Source organism: Anas platyrhynchos, chromosome 3 (assembly GCF_047663525.1).
Source record: "Anas platyrhynchos isolate ZD024472 breed Pekin duck chromosome 3, IASCAAS_PekinDuck_T2T, whole genome shotgun sequence".
NCBI classification, from domain to species: domain Eukaryota; kingdom Metazoa; phylum Chordata; class Aves; order Anseriformes; family Anatidae; genus Anas; species Anas platyrhynchos.
The window spans coordinates 19823845-19844251 of NC_092589.1; the positions used below are offsets into that span (position 1 = coordinate 19823845).

Below are 20407 nucleotides of genomic sequence, written 5' to 3' on the forward strand. Positions count from 1 at the left end.
GTTTACTTCCTGTTGATAGTAAATATATAATACCTGAATTAACTCTTCATATGTGACATCAGGCTGTGCTACATTGTTTGAAGTTTACTGCCCATGTAAGTTTTCCTCATCGGTGACTCAGCCCCAACTCCCCTAATTTAAGTTCTGTATGTTCTCTTTTCATATGCAGTTGTTTTTGCATGTGTGAAACCTGGAACAGTGGAGATCTGTAAAGTAAAATAACATTTATGTGAGCTTTCAGAGAATTTACCCTGAATGTCTCAGAATATTGACACAGACTTCAATCTGCTGAATTACAGCTGCTCAGTGTTGGAGAGATTCATTAAATATTAAAATATGTGCAAGAGGATTGATAAATGATAGCTCAGTGGAGCTCTGTTAATACTGTACTGAAGGAAAGATAACTCTGATGATAAAATTAAAGACTGTCTTACAGTCCTAAAATGGTAGTGTAACACGTTATGGTCTTAGTTTTAATAGGATCAGGTATTATCATTGTAATATTTTCCTTTCAGCTACTGTGTGTTGATTTGCATGTATGTTTGTAAGTAGAGTATGGTGAATTTAAGAAAGGAAACTTTATAATTCTCCTTTGTTTTACTTCTTAGCCAAAGTGAAAGAGAGGAATTTGAAACAGAGTTCAAACAGAAGTATGAAAGAGAAAAGATTCTTCTAACAGAGGAGAACAAAAAACTTTCAAATGAACTTGATAAAGTAAGTGCGGATTAGTTGTGTCCTGAGTTTACAACTCATGTATGCTGTGTACAAATCTGTCAATGTAAAACTGTATTGATTATTAGTATCTCCTATCAGAAATTAATATTACACCAAAAGTTGTGATTAACATTTGATTTGAATAGAGAGTTTCTACATGCATCTGAATTTCAGAATGTGTGGATAGATATTTTTATATATGTGGATATATATTTTTATATATATTATATATGGATATATCAGTGTATTTGGGTTCGAATTTACTTGCATGGCTTTACAGTTAGCTAAGATTTAATTTTAGACAATATCTTAATCCCTCCCCCCCCCAAACAAAGTGATTACTTGCTTGTGTAACCCAAATATAAAAATATATAGTTAATGATGTGATTACATAGAGTATATTTGCATGTCAATTAGTGTGAAATAACAGGGCCCCTCCTGCTTGCTGAGATTGTTACTCTGTATTTTTAAAAAAATACAAAGGATAAGACAATTTAATTGAAGACTATTGAGCAAGGAATATTTATGTTTCATATATAAATATTTATGTTTCATACATTTTGGTTACCTCTTGTTCATTTTGAGAGGTTTTTCAAGTTCATTTTGGATGAGTCAAGTCTTGCTAAACTTGTCTGTTCTTTCTTTAATGCAAAAAAAAAATCTAAAAATACGATGAAAGTACAGTGTTCTTCAAAGCAAGGATGTTTGCATGTCAGTGTTCAAATTAAAGTGTATTTTAATACCAGTGTAAGCAGTGTAACATATATGCCTATATGTAGGTCTAGTCAAAGAACAGCAAGAGACTAGTCATTTTGATAGTCTTTTTGCATGTTCTTTTTTTCTTTAAATTTGGTTAGCTTTGTATTTGTCTTGTAAAATGGCATTTAAACAACTGGCATATTTAAATCGTAAGTCCACTGAATGGTAAATATGCAGCAGAGTAATATTAGGAGCATAAAAGAGCAGCATAGATTAAAAAATGTTATTTCTTCACGATTTTTGTTAATGTATTTCAGTGCTAAAAGAAACCTTTTATGTGAGATTCATTCTCCTCAGCAGGCCTTTCTATAAAGTCAATCTGATGTCTGGTTCCAGTTTGATTTTGTGAATAATTATTTAGCATAATGAAGGTTTAGTTCCCCATACCCAATCAGATTAGCTGTGGCTTTTGTCTTGCAGAAGGTGCATGTATGAGTGACAGCTGTGTAAGTGTGAGTAAGGTTAATAGCTAGGTATTCCATTTTGTACGTAGAGATTTGCATTTTATTTCAATTTCCATGTCTGCAAGTGAGTGCAATGAAAAATAAAGGAATGTAAAATACCTCGAGAACCTCAGGACTGACTTGTGGTTGTATCTGTTAAGCCTCTCATTCTCCATGGTTACTAAATGAGAGAGAGAGAGAGAGCAGCTTTATCTCGGCTGTAACTATTTTTGTGCCCTTGTTTGGCTTTTTCATATAGAGAGTATTCCCGATCTATATGGTGCAAAACAGAAACTGTCTTAGAGTTGTATGGGTTTTTGGAGAGTAATTCCCTGGAAACTAATGTGTTTGTTAGAGCAAAAATGAAGTTTCAGTTCTTAAACAGACCTTTCAGTACAGTTGAGGTCATACCAGAGAAACTATTCTGGCTTTTATTGTTGCATGGTGTTCATTGTAATGGGCATTAAATATTTTTAAAGCAGATGTATGAAATGGGAGAGGGAACACATGGCTCCGAGTTTGTAATGTGATGGAGTCACAGTAGCTTATACATTTAACAAGTTCCTAAATTTCTCATTCAGCTCACCACCATGTTTGAGAGGCTGAGTATGAATAACCGGCAGCTGGAAGAAGAGATGAGAGACCTAGCTGATAAAAAGGAGTCTGTGGCCCACTGGGAGGCCCAAATCACTGAGATCATCCAGTGGTGAGTACTCAGTATGTGGTAGGGCTATTGCTGAGTTTTTGAATTCGCAAGTGCTTAAGTGAAATTTGCACACCATCCAGGCAGGATTCTGCTGTATTTTTGCATGAGATTTTAATAATATCCATATCTGGAAAATTGCGTTCCTCCTTAAGAGCGAAAGTGTCTTTGCAAACACAACTATTTAAGTGCAAAAGAATCATAGCCATTGGGTGTGGCTTGTGGCTTTGGAAGAATGCTGAAAGGAATCATGTGCTGCTGAGCTCACGCCTCCAAGGAGGAACAAGCCTGGGAAAAGCAGTGACTTGAGAGTATTTGTGTCTCAGCATTAATTTCCTTCATCTGCTTGGCATGTGGCAGAGTGAAACAAATATAGTACTTTTATGTGATTTTTTATAAGGCAGTAAGGCAGAAGGTTTGAGACTATCCCAATGCCAGTCAAGTGGTGGGTTTTTTAATATTTCTGTTAAATAATGATTTTATGTTTATAAAGTCTTCTGTCTTCAGTTCTAATAAATGAAGGGAAAAATAACAAGTTGAAACTATCAAAAGGATAAGATTGCTTTTTATAGACGGCTTTCATTTTTCCCCTTCATTCATGTTTTCCTTCCCCCTCCTTTTTATGGCTCCGTCTAGTGTTTAGCACCTACGAGAACAGTTTGTATCCAGATATTTTTTGTAAAGATCAATCTCCTCTCTGAAGACTTCATCACCATGTAATCGTCTTTTTTTGATTTACTAATATTCTTTCTCATTTTATCTGTCTCAACTAAATAACTAACTTGACATGTCAAAGCAAAAATGGGAAATACTTGTTTTAATGAAAACTAGATCGTTAGTTGTTATATGGTCAATATAATTTTGTTGTCTAAATAGAAAGTTTGGTTTCTGAATACAACCATGTGATACATACCCAGAAGGAAGGCTGTTCTGTGGGTTTCTGGAAGTGTGTAAAACTTCCTGTTACATAAAATTATGTACCTCCAATCTGTGTCATGAAGTTAATAACATCTCAAGACAGTGAATTCATTGCAGAGGTTAAAAAAAAATATATTAAGGGTCCAATTGTGCATATTCCTTTTAAACCACATCTCATACAACTCTTAGTAGACTGCCTGCATCAGAGAAGTAAAAATACATATATTTACTAAAGCTGTTTTTAATGCGTGGTGTATTTGTAGCTGATCAGAAATATTTTCTTTAGAAAAAAAATCAAGGTAAGAAGAGACATAAGTTTGTTATATTGCATTGCATGTTGTTTTTTTAAAAAAAAAAATGCTTGTAAATCTTTTTTCAGATTTACGTGTGAAAGCATTCATAAAAGTTTAGAGTTGTGGAAGAAGACAAGTCATCATTAAATGTGGATTATTTTGCTTGACATGGTGTAAAAATGTACCAACTGCCTATTCAGAAAGTCCCTTTCCAATTTATGAGAGAGTTTAATATTTGAAGACGTACTGCTGAATTGGTTTAGATACGTGATAAGGCATCTTGCATGTATCAGACATCATTTGGGGGGAGGGGAAAGAGGTTTAAAAAGGAAAAAAAGAAATACTATGGGCAAACATTAAGGAGATTTAAAAATTCTGATTTGGTTTCAGTTTTTAATTACTGTACATATCTCAATTTTCCCTTCATATTTCTCTCTGCATACATTAATTTTTTTTCAGCATTGTGAGGCCATATAGTTGCTCACATTTCTTTCTTTCTGTGGGGACTGTTAGTGTTAGGTCAGAGGCTGGACTCGATGATCTTGAGGTCTCTTCCAACCTAGAAGTTCTGTGATTCTGTGATTCTGTGTTTAGATCTCCCATGTGTTACCCAGATAATCTGTTAATGTCCATGTGCTAGCCTTAGAATTCACCACTGTGTACCAAAATGGGTCCTTATCTGGGGATTTTGTGCTGTGGAGCTTGGGGTGCTATATGAATAATTTTAAACACCCATTATAATGGTAAATGTTTTAAAAGAAAGAAGTCTAATTAAAAAAAAAAAAAGTTCATATTTAATCACTCACAGGTCTGTTTTCCTTGGAAGAACATGCAATTTAAATCCATACCTGTCTGCATCTTTGGTATGAAAACAGGGTACTATTACACTGAACCACAGAATGGTTGAGGTTGGAAGGGACCTTTGGAGCTCATCTAGGGGACCCAGGCAGGGTCACCTACACCGTGTTGCACGGGATGGCATCCAGGCGGGTTTGGATTATCTCCAGAGCAGGAGACAACCTCTCTGGGCAGCTTTTGCCAGAGCTCCGTCACCCTCCCAGTAAAGAAGTGCCCGCTCATATTCAGCTGGAACTTCTTGTGCTTTGGTTTGTGCCCGGTGCCTCTTGTCCCAGCAACAAGCTGGGTCCCACTGATGATTCTGTCCCCATTGTCTTGACACCATCCCTGCAGATATGTAGACATGTTGATAAGGTCCCCTCTGTCCTCCCTTCCCCCAGCTAAACAGGCCTACTTCTCTCAGCCTCTCCGTGTATGACATGTTCCAGTCCCCTGGCTGTGCTGCCATCTCAGTAGCCCTCCTCTCGACTCACACCAGTAGCCTCATGTCCCTCTTGTACTGGGGAGCCCAGAACTGGACACAGTACTCCAGGAGTGGCCTCACCAGCGCTGAGTAGAGAGGGAGGATCCCCCTCTTTCCCTCATCTCCCTCAAGTTTTCCCGCTGCTTTCCAGTTAGCCTTGGACATAACAAAGCAGGGTAGAGCTTCCAGGCTCCATCTCCAAAACTAGCAGGTTTTCATTTAGGATTAAATTAAAATATGTGTTTTGGGTGCATACTTTCCACCTCTCAAAATATTTTTTGCCTACTGTTTTCTTTTTGTACCATGGTTCATGAAGGATAGGAGGCAGTGGATGAAATTAATTACTGTTTTGGTAAAAAGTTTGCTCATCTCCCAGTGATAATTCAAAGGATTTGTTCTAGCTCTATTTTAAGTAACACAAGCCCTAGGAGTTATTCACTTCCGTTGAGTGCCTTGCCATCTAATAAGTCTCTCAGGAAATGTGCCACACTTTTGAGTCCACATTTTTTGTGGTTAGGATTGTTGCTGTCTTCATAACTTCTTTGGCCTTTCTAATTTTTTTTTTCTTCAGATTTTATAGCATGCAAGTAACTTCAGTGGCCTGTAATGTTCCCCTTAGCCTTTCCATGCATTCTTACTGTCCTCTTTTGCATCTTGTTTATGGCAAATGTACAAACCCCTTCTTGTTTTTGCTGTTATCCCAAGACACCATAAATACAGCCAGAAATAAGAAATAAGAAATATTGAAGATTTTTTAGTCAGCTCTAAATTTTCCTATGGGAGTTGGGAAAGAAATTCATTGCATATGAGATTAACACAGTCACTATAAAAAGCAATCTTTTAAATAGCCGTGGCACTGTATTTCTGATCTGTTACCAAAAGGAGGTCGACAGAAATCTTGCTCTTGATTCCCAGAGTTCTTGGCAAGAATCTTAACTTACTACCCTCTCTGGGAGGGATTTATGTAACCTAGTTTTAGAAGTCATAAGGTAGGTAATCCCATGACTAGTGCTATAGAAGGTAATTTTTCTCTCCACCAATTGAAAAGGAATCTTAGACGGCCAGCTCAAATTAATAATTCTCTATGTTGAGCATGGACGTGAGAATTCGCAAAATCATAGCTGGATTACTCGATCATTAGAGTGGTCTTTATTATTATAATGGACATTAGTGGACGTCAGAAGCTGTGACTATTGTTACCCAGAATATTCAGTTAATATTCTCCTCGTTGACTAGGTCTTATTCCACCAAATGTAGAGTGGTTGACTTTATCTAAATTATTGATTTCATTTAAAAAATAAAAAAGGAAAGAAGAAAAAAAAAGCATAAAATCAAACATTAAAAAGTCCCAAAGTAGTTATTTGGCTTTTGAAACCTGCTTGCTTTCAGAAGAAAGCATACACAAATTGTGAAAGTGATCTGGAGTGTGATGATACATTGAACAACTAGCAGAAATTCTCAGGAAGTTCAACTGAAGGAAACCTGAAAATTTGTTACACGCATCGTGTTTGAAGTAGGAAGAATCAGAGGTTAATTAGCTATTAAACAGAAATTCAGGAGGGCAGGGGGAAACTTAAGGGTTTGAGAGCACAGTGAAGTGCTGAGAATGTTTGGAGAAGCAGGGGGTTCTTTGGTTTGTTTGTTTTAATTGATTGTGGGGGTGGAAATTAAGTTGGAGTCTTTAAACATAGTGTTATGATGGCAGATATTTAAAAGCGTTGAAAACCAACAGGGAAAAAAAAAAAAAAAAAAAAAAAAACACACACAACTATTTAAAAGCTAGAAAACCAACAGCAAAACAGTAACAAATCAAAAGACTCCAAGAACTCCTGGGTTTACATTTGATCAGTCTCCGTACTGGGAGAATGTTGCCATCTAGCGGACAACAAAATGGTATCTCAGCTTTAAATTGTACCATTTATACTTACTGTTTTTAATAGTCTGAGGAGTTTTCTTGAACTTGGCACATATTTTTGAAAAATTACTTCCCTTCTCACCTTGAAAGCCTTTCAGTCTTTTTGTTCCTACTTAAACTCCATTTTCTTTTTACCATCCATTTCACTATGCATTCCCCTTAGTTGCCAAAGCATATTATGCTATTTCTTGCATCTTTTTTCCCACTTTTATACCCTGAGTGGTTTGTATAAACACGGTCTTCTTATCTGGTCATCAAAATGTGTTACCTAAAGAATTGAAAATGTGGTACATCCAAAATGAACAAAAGTTGATATGCTGCTTCCATTGAGTTTTGGTATAGCTTGGGAAGAATACTAGCATTCATATTAAAACTCTTACTAACTTTATTAAAGTCAGAACCTTTTGGTCTTGTTTTGTTCTGTTTTTCCCTAGGCATCCTCCTTAGCCTTACCTTCTTACTTGAAATAAATTGTAAGCAGGAGACAAAGAAGATAAAGCCCAAAGCATACCTAATTGTTTACTTTTTCATGTTGCTTGAGAGTTGTGTGTCAAGTGGTCATTATCTTTGCCTCCTCTGTATTAAAGCAATCATCCCTAAATAAATCTTAAACTCACACCGAGAAGTAACTGCAACCTGTAGATGTTTAGCCCATAGCTTTTGCTATGGTGAAGCTCTTCTGTTTCTTCCAAGCCCATGGCAGTTGCGAGTGGGTACTTTCTGTCTTGCCTTCTGGCTACTATCTGTAAATCTTTGCTGAAACATCGTGTTATTCATATTAATTAATGGTAGACTTTGTTTTGTGGTGTATTGTTTTTTTTCCCCCATTTCCTTATATTTTATGAGTTTTGCTTTCTCTTCGTTTTTCTGTTTCTGGTTGTTGTGTCATTGAAGAGAATTTTGTTTGTTTTTAGATTGTTTGGTTAAAACATTTTTTTCTTCTAATGTAATTGCCTAGGGTAAGTGATGAAAAAGATGCTCGAGGTTATCTTCAAGCCTTGGCCTCTAAAATGACAGAAGAACTAGAGGCCCTGAGGAACTCCAGTTTGGGTGCAAGAGCTACAGTAAGAGTCTAATTTCATATACTGGATTTTGTTGTTGTTTGTTTGTTTTTTTTTAAATAATAAAATAAAATAAAAATCAGCTGCAATGATAACCTGCCTATAGAGGCAGTATTAGTTAGAATTTAAACTTTCTTAGAGCTTCCCTTCTGAATAACTGAATACCAAATTTTATTGTTTATCATGTTTTAAAACAGTAGTATCTTCATAATGGGATTTTTATCTCTGATATTATTGAAGTAGCTACTTTATAATCTTATATTAGTCTGTTGAAGGAAATGTATACGTCATGGAAACCTTGAAGTCTTTCCCTTCTGAATGTCCTTTGAATGTTCTTTGTCCTTTGATTGTCATTTGAATTGAGGCACATCAAAAGTAGAATTCACAAAGTCTCTATGATTTTGAGACTGACAGTGTAAGACATTCTCCTTGCCTATTTGTTACTTGAGAGTAAAAATCATAAGAGTACTCTCTAGTATTTAGAGACTAAACAGACAGAGATATAATAGACTGAGAAACATAATTGTTGAAGTTAGTTACAATCCTTGTTTTCTGCCTTCTCTCCTCTTACTCTTCCTTCTCCCCTTTTTTTTATTGCTTTTTTTAACTAGGATATGCCCTGGAAGATGCGCCGCTTTGCAAAGTTAGATATGTCTGCAAGGTTGGAACTACAGTCAGCTCTTGATGCTGAAATCCGAGCCAAACAGGCTATTCAGGATGAGTTGAATAAAGTCAAAGCTTCCTGTATCTCTACAGAGTGGTAAGACTGAATTGTTGTAATGGAAATTTACTTTGATACCTTCCAGAGAGTGTCATCAAATCATGAATTTAATTACCTTGTCTGTCAACATTTGATAATGAATGATATGCCAGTTTCTTTTATCCAAATGTGAGCAAAAGACTGTATCTGTATTTATTGTGTGAGCAGTTGAATACTTCCTTTGAAGATTTGGAATCCTGAAGACTTTGAGGGGATACCTTCTCTTTAATAACGGAATCTCTCCTACTCATGATGAAAAATTCAAATGCAAACAGAATTTGTTTTTCTATCTTAGAATATATTCTTTGCCATTGTATTAGTAGCTGTAGTGGTTTATCTGACAAAATGCAATTATTGCATGTTGGTTTGCACAGCAACAAGATGTGCTTGTGGGAAGTTATGAATGCGTTTGTTCATTCCTCAGATCTCTTTTTTTTTTCTTTTTTTTTAAACTTAAATTACAAAATCTGTTTTGAGGATGGTGAATAGCTGAAGAAGCTATTTAGAAGCTGTATTTGTCTAGCCGTAGCAGGACATTCCATTTCTAAGTCTTTACTTTCAAATCTACTTCAGGAGTGCCTAAGAACTAGTACTAAGAAAATCTCTTGGAATCCTGTGAACACAGATTTAGTGGCACAAGCCTTCTTCATAGGCATTCACTATTGAAGCTGGCACCTGTTGTTTCTTTGCTTGTTCAGACAGAAATCAAAGACAGAACATGAGATTTTCTGTGCCTTCAAGAGAATCCCATGTTTAAAGAGTGTTTAAGAATAAGCTTGCACTGCTGCTAACAGTTGCAGCTAAGTTCTGCTAAAAAGAAGGCTTGAATTTCTTTAGCAGTGGTTCTGATCCCTACTACAAGATATTAACTATATTAAGTAAAGACATTTTATAGATAAAATGCAAAAATATGAAGTAAAAAATAACATACTAATTGCATAGTTTCTGTGATACGTTGTAATTTGATTTAAACCAAAGTATATGTGACTTTGCCATGAGAAGAACTGCACTGTGATGTGATGGTAGTTATATTTACAAATTATGAATCTCACTAGGCTAGAGATGTAGTGCAAGTCGTCTGAGTTGCTGTAGGTTGAATTAAGTACTCAAGCTAAAGCAGGAATTCTGAGCCTTCTCTTAGATTCATACCCATTCTGTTCCTCTCACTGTTTCCTCTACAATAATGATTTTTGTAGTAGCAATTCTGTCAACCTTGCAGTGTCTGAGCGTGTAGAAGGACAATACAAGGTATGGAAGCTGCCCCAAGCAGAGAAGGGATAGCATGCGATGTAAGAATTTCAAATACAAGCAAAATGAAGGATTTCTCTGTCATATTTGAGGGGCACTCACATGTTTTGGAGCTTTGGGAAATCAGTTGGACAGAGTTGAGATTCAAGTATGTTATCTGTGAAGGGGGAATGAATGCCCTGTCCACCTCAAATGGGAAATGTTACCTTCATACCAGGTAACATGATGATAGGCAGTAGTGTAGTTCCTCTAAGAAAGGAGAACCAGTAGTTAGGTTTCACTGGATAGGAAAGGATGAGAAGTGCTATAGAAATGCATAGCAGTGTTACCTATCTGATGCAAATCAAAAAGCACTGAAACAACTAACTGTAAAGTAACTGAGAGGAAAACCAGTTCTACAAAATCTGCTAGTATCACAGGCACTATGAATTAACAAATTAAAAAAAAAACAATTTGTAATTTAAAAATACACGTGGTCTTTTTTTTCTTGAGCATAAGATGCAGGCTCAAAAAGTTACTCATAAATTAGAGACGTGAGCCTACCTAGTGGGTAATCAAGGGTAGTTAATGCTTGTTCTTTTTTAAGATACCATACTAAACAGGTCCAAACAGGTTTCTGAATTTAATTTTGCATTTGATGACATCATGCAGCTTTCTGGGCATTGATTTTTAACTGGGCAGTAGTCCAAATTGCATGAAAAGATGGACAAAAAAAGAGTGACTTGTATCATGGGTTCTCAATATTTACATAGTTTTTTTGTTTGTATTCTTTTGAAGTAAATTGCAAGAATCTGAGAAGAAGAACTTGGAACTGCTGACAGATATTGAAAGGCTGAAAAAGGAGACAGAAGAGCTTAGATCAGAAAAGGGTATGGCAAATGATATCCAAATAAATAAGAACATATTTCACGTTGGCGGGTATATCTTATCAATTAAGTGTCATCTTGCAAGTAAAATACAATACCAAGGGGTTTTGGTATATCATATGTGAGCACACCTCTTGCATGATGAGATGTACCCACAGCAGTTGCATTTGCACTTCTCATATGTAACCATTTTGTTGATATACTTGAAAAAGTAAGGTATTATCTGGGTTGGAACTGTATTATTTTTATTTTGCATGTGCATGGTAACTTACTGCCAGAAAACTGCTGGAAGTACGATTTTTTTTTCTCCTTCATTTATGGGTGAAGGTATTTAAACTTCAGTGTTGTGTTCTTCAGTGTTCTCCATTTATGAATCTTTTGGACCCATAAGAGGGAATACAACTGCAGAGGCACTCTGCAGTTCATTCATTGGTTTCTGGTCATTGATTGGCCTTTTAACCATGTCGTGAACAGTGTGGTCATGTTTGCTTTGCTGTGGTTGTAAGAGAGTTGTCTGCGATTTCTGCCTAACGTTACCTCTCTGATAACATCTGCCTTAACAGTATTTTGCATAGTTGCTGGGAGAAGAAATGTTTTACTAAATCTGAAATGAAAAAAAAAATGAGGAAAGATTAATGATTTGGCTGATTCTTTACGTGTTACATAGTATCTCTCATACTTGTATCTTGTGAGTCACATGGGAGTAAGGAATTTTTCAGGCCAAATGGAATTATCTAATTTTTTTATAGCAAATTGCTTGAACTTCAGAAAAAAATTCAAAGCTCTGACAATTGTTGCATAGAGATTTAAAATATTGTTCAGCCTTTGCAACCTAATGGCATGTCAGTCAATAATGTATTGCAGTTAACATTCATCTGATATAGCTAGGCCTGCAAGTGCTGGTTGACTGGTAAAATAATACAAGCCTATACAAAATACTCAAAACTCACTGGTGCTGATTAGCAAATAAACCTTAGGGAATTGGTATTTGTTCATCTTACTGCTTAGCACTGATAACAAGATTATACTTCTGAGTGCTTGGAGAGGAACTTCTGATAGCATCTTTCTGGAAACAATAGTGCTTTGTCATGTTTAGCTTTTATTTTTAGACTCTTGAGCTGTCTTAAATAATTTTGCATGGTTCCTCTGCTTCTGAAATCTACCTTCCCGTTAAACAATCTATTAAGAATTTGTAATTAATATCTTACCTTGTATTTTTTCTAGTATTAATACATTATTATTATTTTTGTGGAAATAGAGATAAACATTTATTTTTTTCTTTTTTTAAAAAAAGTATTACTCAATAAAAAGTTAATAATTAAGCTTTTTCAGAAGTAAATGACTTCTACTGTAATTATTCAAATATTTTGCTATAAATATACCTTAGTCCTTATTTTCTTTGGACTTGATTCTCCCTTTTAAGAAGACACATACTGATGTCTGAATCACGAATTGTGTAGGGTCTTCAGCTGCCCTCAGTGTACTGTGATAGAGTAATTTCCCGTGTGTGCAAATCCATTTATATAAGATAATTTAGATTATCACATGCATCCCTTCTTCTGATAAGTATATTTTTAAACCTGGGAGGGGTGGGGAAAAAGATCAATAAAAATGAAAATAGCAGGTAATTTGAGATTTTTTATAGTCTTTTTGTAGGATTTCAGCATATTTATGTAGATATAGAGTATACATGCATGTCAAGAAACCCGTATTATCTGCAAATTCAGTATGTTCTCCAAATAGTATGTTTTGTATGTTTTTTGTGGAAATTTACTATTTGCTGTTGTCTACCATCTTGTCACAGTTGACTGTAGTGTGTGGGTAGAGTAGGGATGACACCTGCTGCATTAATATTTAAGCCTGTGTATCATTCAGTGCATGTTGCAAATAGACATAAGCACATTAGAAACTTGTTCCTTCTGCATAATACACACATGCACTATGTTTTCTTGTTCAATTCACTCCACACACATCCTAGCTTAGAAATGGTTCATTAAACGTTTGCTTCTTGCTAAAGCAAGTGGGTGTATATCTATTTTTAAAAAATCTTACTCTGGAAAACAGACCGAAAGTGACAGCTCATTTAAAAGAAATGGAGGTGGCTTGGGTGGATACCCAAACCCCGAATTCAGCAAGGCAAAGGTCCTCCACAAAGAGGTCATTTTTCTTTAGCTTAAAAACCTGCTGCTGTTTTCTAGGTGTAAAGCACCAAGACTCACAGAATTCTTTCTTGGCATTTTTGAATGCGCCTACCTCTGCTCTGGATCAATTTGAAGTAAGTGTGCAGCTATTTTCTTTCTCAGTTAGTCAATAAAACTTTTTACTGTTGCTATTTTATGCAGATTGTATGCATATTTGCTGATAGTTTGTTATTGTTTGTAATCATATTGCCCCATAGAGATCTGTGTATAACAATATGTGAATACTGCTTGTCATCTGAGGTGCTGGCTTTCTTCTTTGAACACTTGTAAGCATAGTGAATTCTCTCTATAATCTTGAATGCAGAAATTTTCCCAATTTTGTAGCAAACATATAAAGCAGAGGTGTTCAAATGGCCTTAGTTTGTGTTCAGAGGACTGCTAAGAAATACGAAGACTGGTTTGGTAAAAATGCGAGAAAATAGGTATATAATCCATGAAAATGTTGGTGCTGTATATTTATTAGGTTGTGTTCATCTCTTGTTCATTTTCATTCGCAGGTTTGTAGAATTCAGATAATTGCTGTTTGTCTCATCTCCACAGATCCTATATACTTAAAAAATAAATCTGTTTAATTCCTTTGTTACTTTTAGATAAAAGAGAAGTTTAGGTAGAAAACTTAGAGGAGAAAAATTGAAACAGTACTGTACATTTCATATCTTCTATTTTAATCAACAGTAAGCAATGCATCACTTTTCTTTTAAAAGAACAGCTGGGGTGAAATATTGGTCAAACTAAATTCATGAGGACAAGGTACTACCTCAGTAGTTACACATTGGTCTAAAATTTGCACTAGTTTTTTTCTGATGCATGTACAAGGTCATCACATTTAGCTATCAAAGACATCCCACGTGTTACTGATCTTCCAAAATGTACTTACTTTTCATTTTGTATTCATTTGTCCTTTGTTCTCTCATGAAGTCTTTACAGTTAATACCATTTTTGATTTCCTTTTTTAACTATTTCTCTTACAAGTTACTTTTAATATAAAAATCCTGTTGGAGTATAGGAATATGGTTTTATTGTGTCATTGCGTTTTAATGCTGGAAAAAAATTCATTTTATATGGGTAGTTTATTGATTAATTGTCTATGATGGGCAATTAATAAAAATTACTTAGGTAACTGTTATTGGCACTATTTATTTCAGTTCTTTATTTTTGCACTTTTATTTGCGCTGAACAGCTTTCTTCATCTTGCTCTTTTTTCTGTCTCTCTCCCTTTTTTTTTTTTTCTGCTGTTTTCATTAAAATAGGATTCCTTTTCCTCCTCTTCATCCTCATTGATTGATTTTATGGATGACGTAAGTCTTTGACTTTCAAACCAGTAAATCCCTCAGTAAGAAAGATCAGTTGATTTGATTTGATTTGGAATATTCGAAATGGTAATGCAGTCGAAATAAAAGTGCTGCAAGTGCAGCAGAGAGCTATTTCTACAATACTTACACCTATCTATATAGATAGACACACAGTTTTGAAGTCAGTGTTTTTCTTTATGTGCAGGTAAAGAAGTCTTAATTTCAGAAGGTTATTTCTAATGGGGAGAAGATGCTTTGGGGCCTTACCTACTGATATGACCTGTGAAAAATGGTTCTAAAAGCACTGGCATATTTATTTTATTTAGTTCTATTGCTTCATGTTATTATTTTATCATTAGTTGTTTCCAAAACTTTTCTGGTCACTTCAGTGAAAGTGGTGGTTTTTTTTTTCATGCAGTTAATTTCTGTCTGTTCAAATAAAATACTATTATATGCTATTAGTATTATATACTAATAGTATTAATATACTTTTTAGCCTATATTTTAAGAAGTAATCTTCATTATATCTGAAGTGACCTTCTTGATTTCTTTTTATTGGTATTTGAGATGCTAATTTTTGATCCCAACAGTGTTTAAATATTTGTGCTGGTTAGTTGCATGCTAAGGAAATTAAATTAAAAGCTGAAAATTGACTATGTATTTCTTCCAGACCAAAGTAATAAGCCCGTATGTGTAAATGCTAACAAACTTTTAAAAATCAAAGTAAACACTGTGCATCACTTGTAGTATACCACCCATTGCAATTCTGTATATATTGTGCGTACATATGTGTGTACTTTTATGTGTATATGTTATATACACATACATGCATATTTATACATTTATATTTAAAATAATAAAATCATATATTGCATTAAAATGCAATGTTATTAATTGTATTCTAGAAATGTCTGCTGTGAATGATGTAACAGACGGTATAGCAGATAGGCCTATACTACTGACTGAGTTTCCTTTCAGCAACTCTGAAAGAATGCTTTTCATCTAGAAGTTTTTATCTGCAATTCAATACATACCTTAGACAAAATGAGAATGTACATTTCTGGTACCATAGTAGCATTCATTTGTCTGCATTTTTGTGTAGCATAGAAACTCTTGTCTTGCTGATATTGTAATTTTCTTACCCCCAAAATAGTAGTATAGTAAAATAGAGTATAGTTTCCTGTCTTGTTAAATATATAATAAATTAATATTTCAATTCTTCACTGAATTAAGGAAGTGTTCAGTATGTTGCCAGAGCATTAGGAACACTTAGTTTATATCAGCAGGCTGTTTCAGAAAAAGGTACCTTTAAAATATCTATTACTCTCCTAAAACAATGGTGAAGGGACTGGAGCAGATCTATCAGGAAAAGCTGGGAGTGCTCAGACTTTTTAGCCTAGAGAAGGAGAAAGCTTGGGGGGATCTCAGCAATTTTCATAAATACCTGAAGAGAGGATGCAAGCAAGACAGAAACATGCTCTTTTCAGTGGTGTCTAGCGTGAGGACAAGATGCAGTGGGCAAACGCTGGAACCCAAGAGGTTCCGTCTAAACATCAGGAAGCACTTTACTGTGCGTGTGACAAAGCACAGGAACAAAGCCCGGAGAGTTTGTGGAATCTCCCTCCTTGGACACCTGGACATGGTCCTAGGCAATCTGCTCTAGGTGTTCCTGTTTGAGCAGAGGTTTGTCCCAGATAGCATCCAGAGGTTCCTTCCAACCTCAACCATTCTGTCATTCTGAAAAAACTTTTTAAAAGAGAAATAAAGTACATATGTAACAGGGTAACGGATAATTTTCTGTTTTGCAAGGTGAAACAGAGGACAACGAAGTTTTCCTCTTTGCTCTCTAGTTAGTTTTGAAGGACACCAATAAATACAGGATAAAGCACTGTTGTTTTTTATTGTTGTTTCTTTTGTTTTAAAGAAGGCAGCTTTTTTTTTTCATGAGCTTTTACCTTTTTTTCTTTGCAAGTGAATAATTTCCAACTGTTGCCATACATCCTTTAGATCATTCTTCTCAGTTGATCCACCCAGATCAAATCTTTTCAACTAATACCCCAAGTATTGGCGTGTATATCATTGCATATGGGTGGCCTGGCACATACAGAATCAAACTTCCTTTGGTATATTTTCAAGTGGAGTCCAACAGCTTTTTTTTTTCTCAGTACCTTTCTGAATTGGAGTAACTAGCTGCTATCTAGGGCCTCTCTAACACTGAGGCAGAATGCTTTCTGGCAAACCTTCTAGCAAAACAAGAGAGTTGGCTGTTCAAAGATAGGAAAAGTACCTTACAGACAAGTAGAACACTTGTTGAGTTATATTTCTTTATTGAAAGAGAAATGTCTGATGTCATTTTTAGTAGGTGGAAGGTAGTATAATTAAATTGTGTTTTAAAGTCAATTCTGCACCCTTCTATAGCTGGGCAATTACTTGATTAATTCACAAAGATTCATAGTACCTAGCCTTTCAGTTACCAAGGTGAATGTTTATTTATGTTTCAACTAATACAGCAGGTTCGATATCCACATATTTGACTTAAAAGATAGTAAAGGCCTCAAAAAAAAAAAGCAAATAAAAAAGGGGGGGGGGGGGTAAACAAAACCACAAAACCCACCCTCCCCTCTGGATGTAACCTCTGTTCTCTTATCAACATGTCTTTTTGACAGTAGTTGCTTTGTAGGGCAATGTTTATTGTAGCACCTCAAGGAGAATTAATCTGTGCTCAGTCAAACCTGAGAAGTGTGGGGGTTCTTTAAATTCAGACCAGTGAAGAATTAGAAATCTGCAGGTTAGACTCAGGCAGTGCTGCAAGATAGCATGGGTTTCAGGAAAGCCTGTCCTGTAATCAAGAACCCAAAGTAAATATTACTGATGGCCCGTTATGTTTCTACAGCCTCTGTGCTTCGTTATGAAATGACAGAGTGTGTAAAATAATATGCTGTTGTAGTTACGTATTGCACTCTTTGCAAAGTCTCTGCAGACTGTTTAATGTATACATGTGGAAGCAGCACCGAGTTTGACCCATTGGTTACGTTTGAAGTTTGTTGGGGTGGATAACGTCTCCTGTCTGCCATCCAAATAATGTGATCGTTTATCACGCTCAGTGAATGATTGTAGTTAATTCTAATTGTATCAGTTAAGAAAAATGATAGCTTTGCATTTCTTCTGGAGAGCAGTAAAATCATTTGTCTTGCTGTCTCTGGAGCCTGCAGGTATGTTGAGAGAGAGAAGCAGTAGCTCAGTATTGAGGTGAGCAGCAGTCACTGCTGGCTCACGCTGTTCCTCCTTGAATACTCAAAAAGATACCTGGTAAAATTGGTGGAACTGGTGCCAAAATCCTCCTAGTTGTGAAAGTCCAAATGTCCAGAAATGATCCTTTTATCTCCGGTGTGCACCAGAGGTGTGAAAAGGAGTTTTGCTGCCTGTGGTTTCTGATTGTGGTGTGGAGGGCAGCCATCCCCAATGACTCCACTATACTCATTTCTGAATCTTTTCCCTTATTTCTCCTGTGTGTTGCAGATTGTCTCTCAGTAATATCATCTAGGTCTTAAGTCTGCTGTGTTCCCTGGAAGTATCTGATAATAGCAGTGTTGGGTGGTGGTTTTTGTTTTGGTTTAGTATTGGTTTTTTTATTTCTTTTCAAGATTGATTTTTGTGTATCTCTCTAGCTAACAGAAGCAATCAACTTGTTTTATTTAAAGTTGAATTTGTTATTATGTAGTAACACTAAACCAATAACAATCCATTTTCCCTTGACAATTATTTTCTTACTTGCTAGAAAATATTTTTTTTCTCTTGTTAGTAGCACATTATGAATTAAAAATAGCTTTCTTAAATCTTCCTGCAGTCTGTCCCCCCATGCAGTCCCTGTGGGCCTTGGTTAAACTAAACAAATCTCCACTTTGTAAATAACCACAGAGTAAATCATGTTCTGAGTTCTCATTTTTAAATACTCCACATCAGCGTGTGCTGAGAGCCCTGACTGTTCCTGCACATTCATAATTAAGTTTAGAATTCCTCTGGTTCTTAATGATTCTTTAAATTGGATGCAGTGAACCTCCAAAAGATTGCTTTATTTGCCTTATTGAGAATACAGGGATACTAACTACAAATCATACTTCTGTAGTGTAACATAGTCTGTAGTTTCACTGTTATTGTCTGTTGTAAAGCTACAAACTCTAAAATAACTGTTCCTTTTTTTTGACGTTTCTTTCCTCTTGTTACCCCAGAATAGTGTTTTGAAAATTGTTTTAAAAATGAATGTGTTTGTGTGTGTCTAAACAGTACATCTGGAAATATACAGCAATGAATTCAGAGCTGAAGTATATGTCACTGTTTGGTTTTGTAACATATTCTCCTCCTTTCTTTGTTAAAGCGCTCTCCTTCCTGTATTCCAGCTAACAGAGGCAGATGTGTAAGAGGCTGTCTTACTCTATGTGGCCCTTTATTTTTGCCTGTTGTGTACATGCCTTTGTTTAATGTATGGATTACGTATATATCTCTCTGCATGTCTTGTGCTGCTGCTACTGCTTGCTGCTGCCGCTGCTGCTGTGCTTTCTGTTGTTTTACAGCTGTGGGCTAAAAGCTTCTGGAGTATTTGGTTTGGTAATACTTCCATGAGCAGAATATCGCAGTAACTAAAGAGGATGCTTTGGCTACTTTTTCATTTCACTATGAACATTCATTATGAAAGCTGATCTGGTTGATAACAGGATGGGAAGATGAGCAGATGTCAAATGAGGGCCTGTTTGTTTCCTTGACCTTTGGAGAGGACACATAGGGTTACAAGAATTTCCTGTACAAGGTAGAAGTTTGGCATTCAGGAGGCATGTCAGCAAATGACAGAAAATATCACAGCACAAAGATAAATAAATGAGAAGTAGGAAACTGAGTAAACTGAAACATTGAAGAAGGTGGGAAAAAGTCATACAAGGAAGACATAGTTGTATGTGTTGTAGTCTATCAAGCTGGAAAGCTTTGTGGTGTTTCAGAAATTGAGGTGGATTTTAAAACATGGTTTTACCAAAACTTTGAACCTGAATTGGTACCGGGTATGCCATGTTCACTTTGAACTCACTCCACTTTGAGCTACGTCTTTTGATTCTTTCATATATATGTGATAATAAGAAATATATAATATATATAAGATAAGATATAATATATATAAGATATATAAGAAATATATAAGATAATAGGAAAGCATACAAAGCGTTTCTATCGAATAATCAATAAATAAACAACGATACCCACAGCTCGAATAATGACCTAATATAGTTCAAAGCACGCATCTCAGTGTTTTAGGCAAGCTTACAGTGACTGTTTTTGCCTGTTGTGGCTCCAAGTCAGATGTATTTATACAGGGGACAGCTTTGGCTCAGACCTTCATAGAATCACTGAATGGCTTGGATTGGAAGGGACCTCAAAGACCATCTAGTTCCAACCCCCCTGCCATGGGCAGGGATGCCACCCACTAGATCAGGTTGCTCAGGGTCTCATCTAGCCTGGTGTTGGCACCTTCACAGATGACATTGTGTGTACTGATAAACACAGCCTGGTGGAAGCCAACAAGGCTGTTGCAATTTGATCTCAAATGTTGTTTTCATAATCCAGTGGCTTAGTTTAAGGCTAGTTTTAATGGTGCTAATATTATGGTCCACTTAAGCTTCTGGCCGTAGCTGAGTTAGGCTTCTTTTGTACTTATTTCATCTCATTATGGTAAGGAACCTGAAGATTACAGCAGCCATATAGCTTAACACCCTGTTTCTGCAGTGAAGTTGGTGGTTAAATTCCCTTCAAATTCAGTAATGGTAGATCAGGTTCTGTATGTTTTGGGGCTTTTTATGTTTATAAGCAAAGTAAAAATAAGTTAGTAAATAGTTCAGCAGTTGTCTTCTAACCACAAAGGCTTTGTAG

At 35.8% G+C, this 20407-nt stretch overlaps 1 protein-coding gene across 9 annotated transcripts in view; it reads left to right on the forward strand.

Annotated features, from left to right (window-relative positions):
- The window catches only part of CDC42BPA (CDC42 binding protein kinase alpha), a 149016-nt gene that overhangs the window by 96653 nt on the left and 31956 nt on the right, over positions 1 to 20407 (forward strand). For 4 of the 9 annotated variants that reach the window (XM_027453658.3, XM_027453664.3, XM_027453666.3 and 1 more), the window contains 8 exons: positions 609 to 714; positions 2498 to 2622; positions 8025 to 8130; positions 8739 to 8887; positions 10913 to 11004; positions 13200 to 13276; positions 14453 to 14500; positions 18870 to 18908. In XM_027453658.3, the coding sequence (XP_027309459.1) occupies positions 609 to 714; positions 2498 to 2622; positions 8025 to 8130; positions 8739 to 8887; positions 10913 to 11004; positions 13200 to 13276; positions 14453 to 14500; positions 18870 to 18908 (742 nt within the window). The remainder of the gene's footprint in view (positions 1 to 608; positions 715 to 2497; positions 2623 to 8024; positions 8131 to 8738; positions 8888 to 10912; positions 11005 to 13199; positions 13277 to 14452; positions 14501 to 18869; positions 18909 to 20407) is intronic. The other 5 variants (XM_027453662.3, XM_072035491.1, XM_027453660.3 and 2 more) reach the window with 4 other exon arrangements.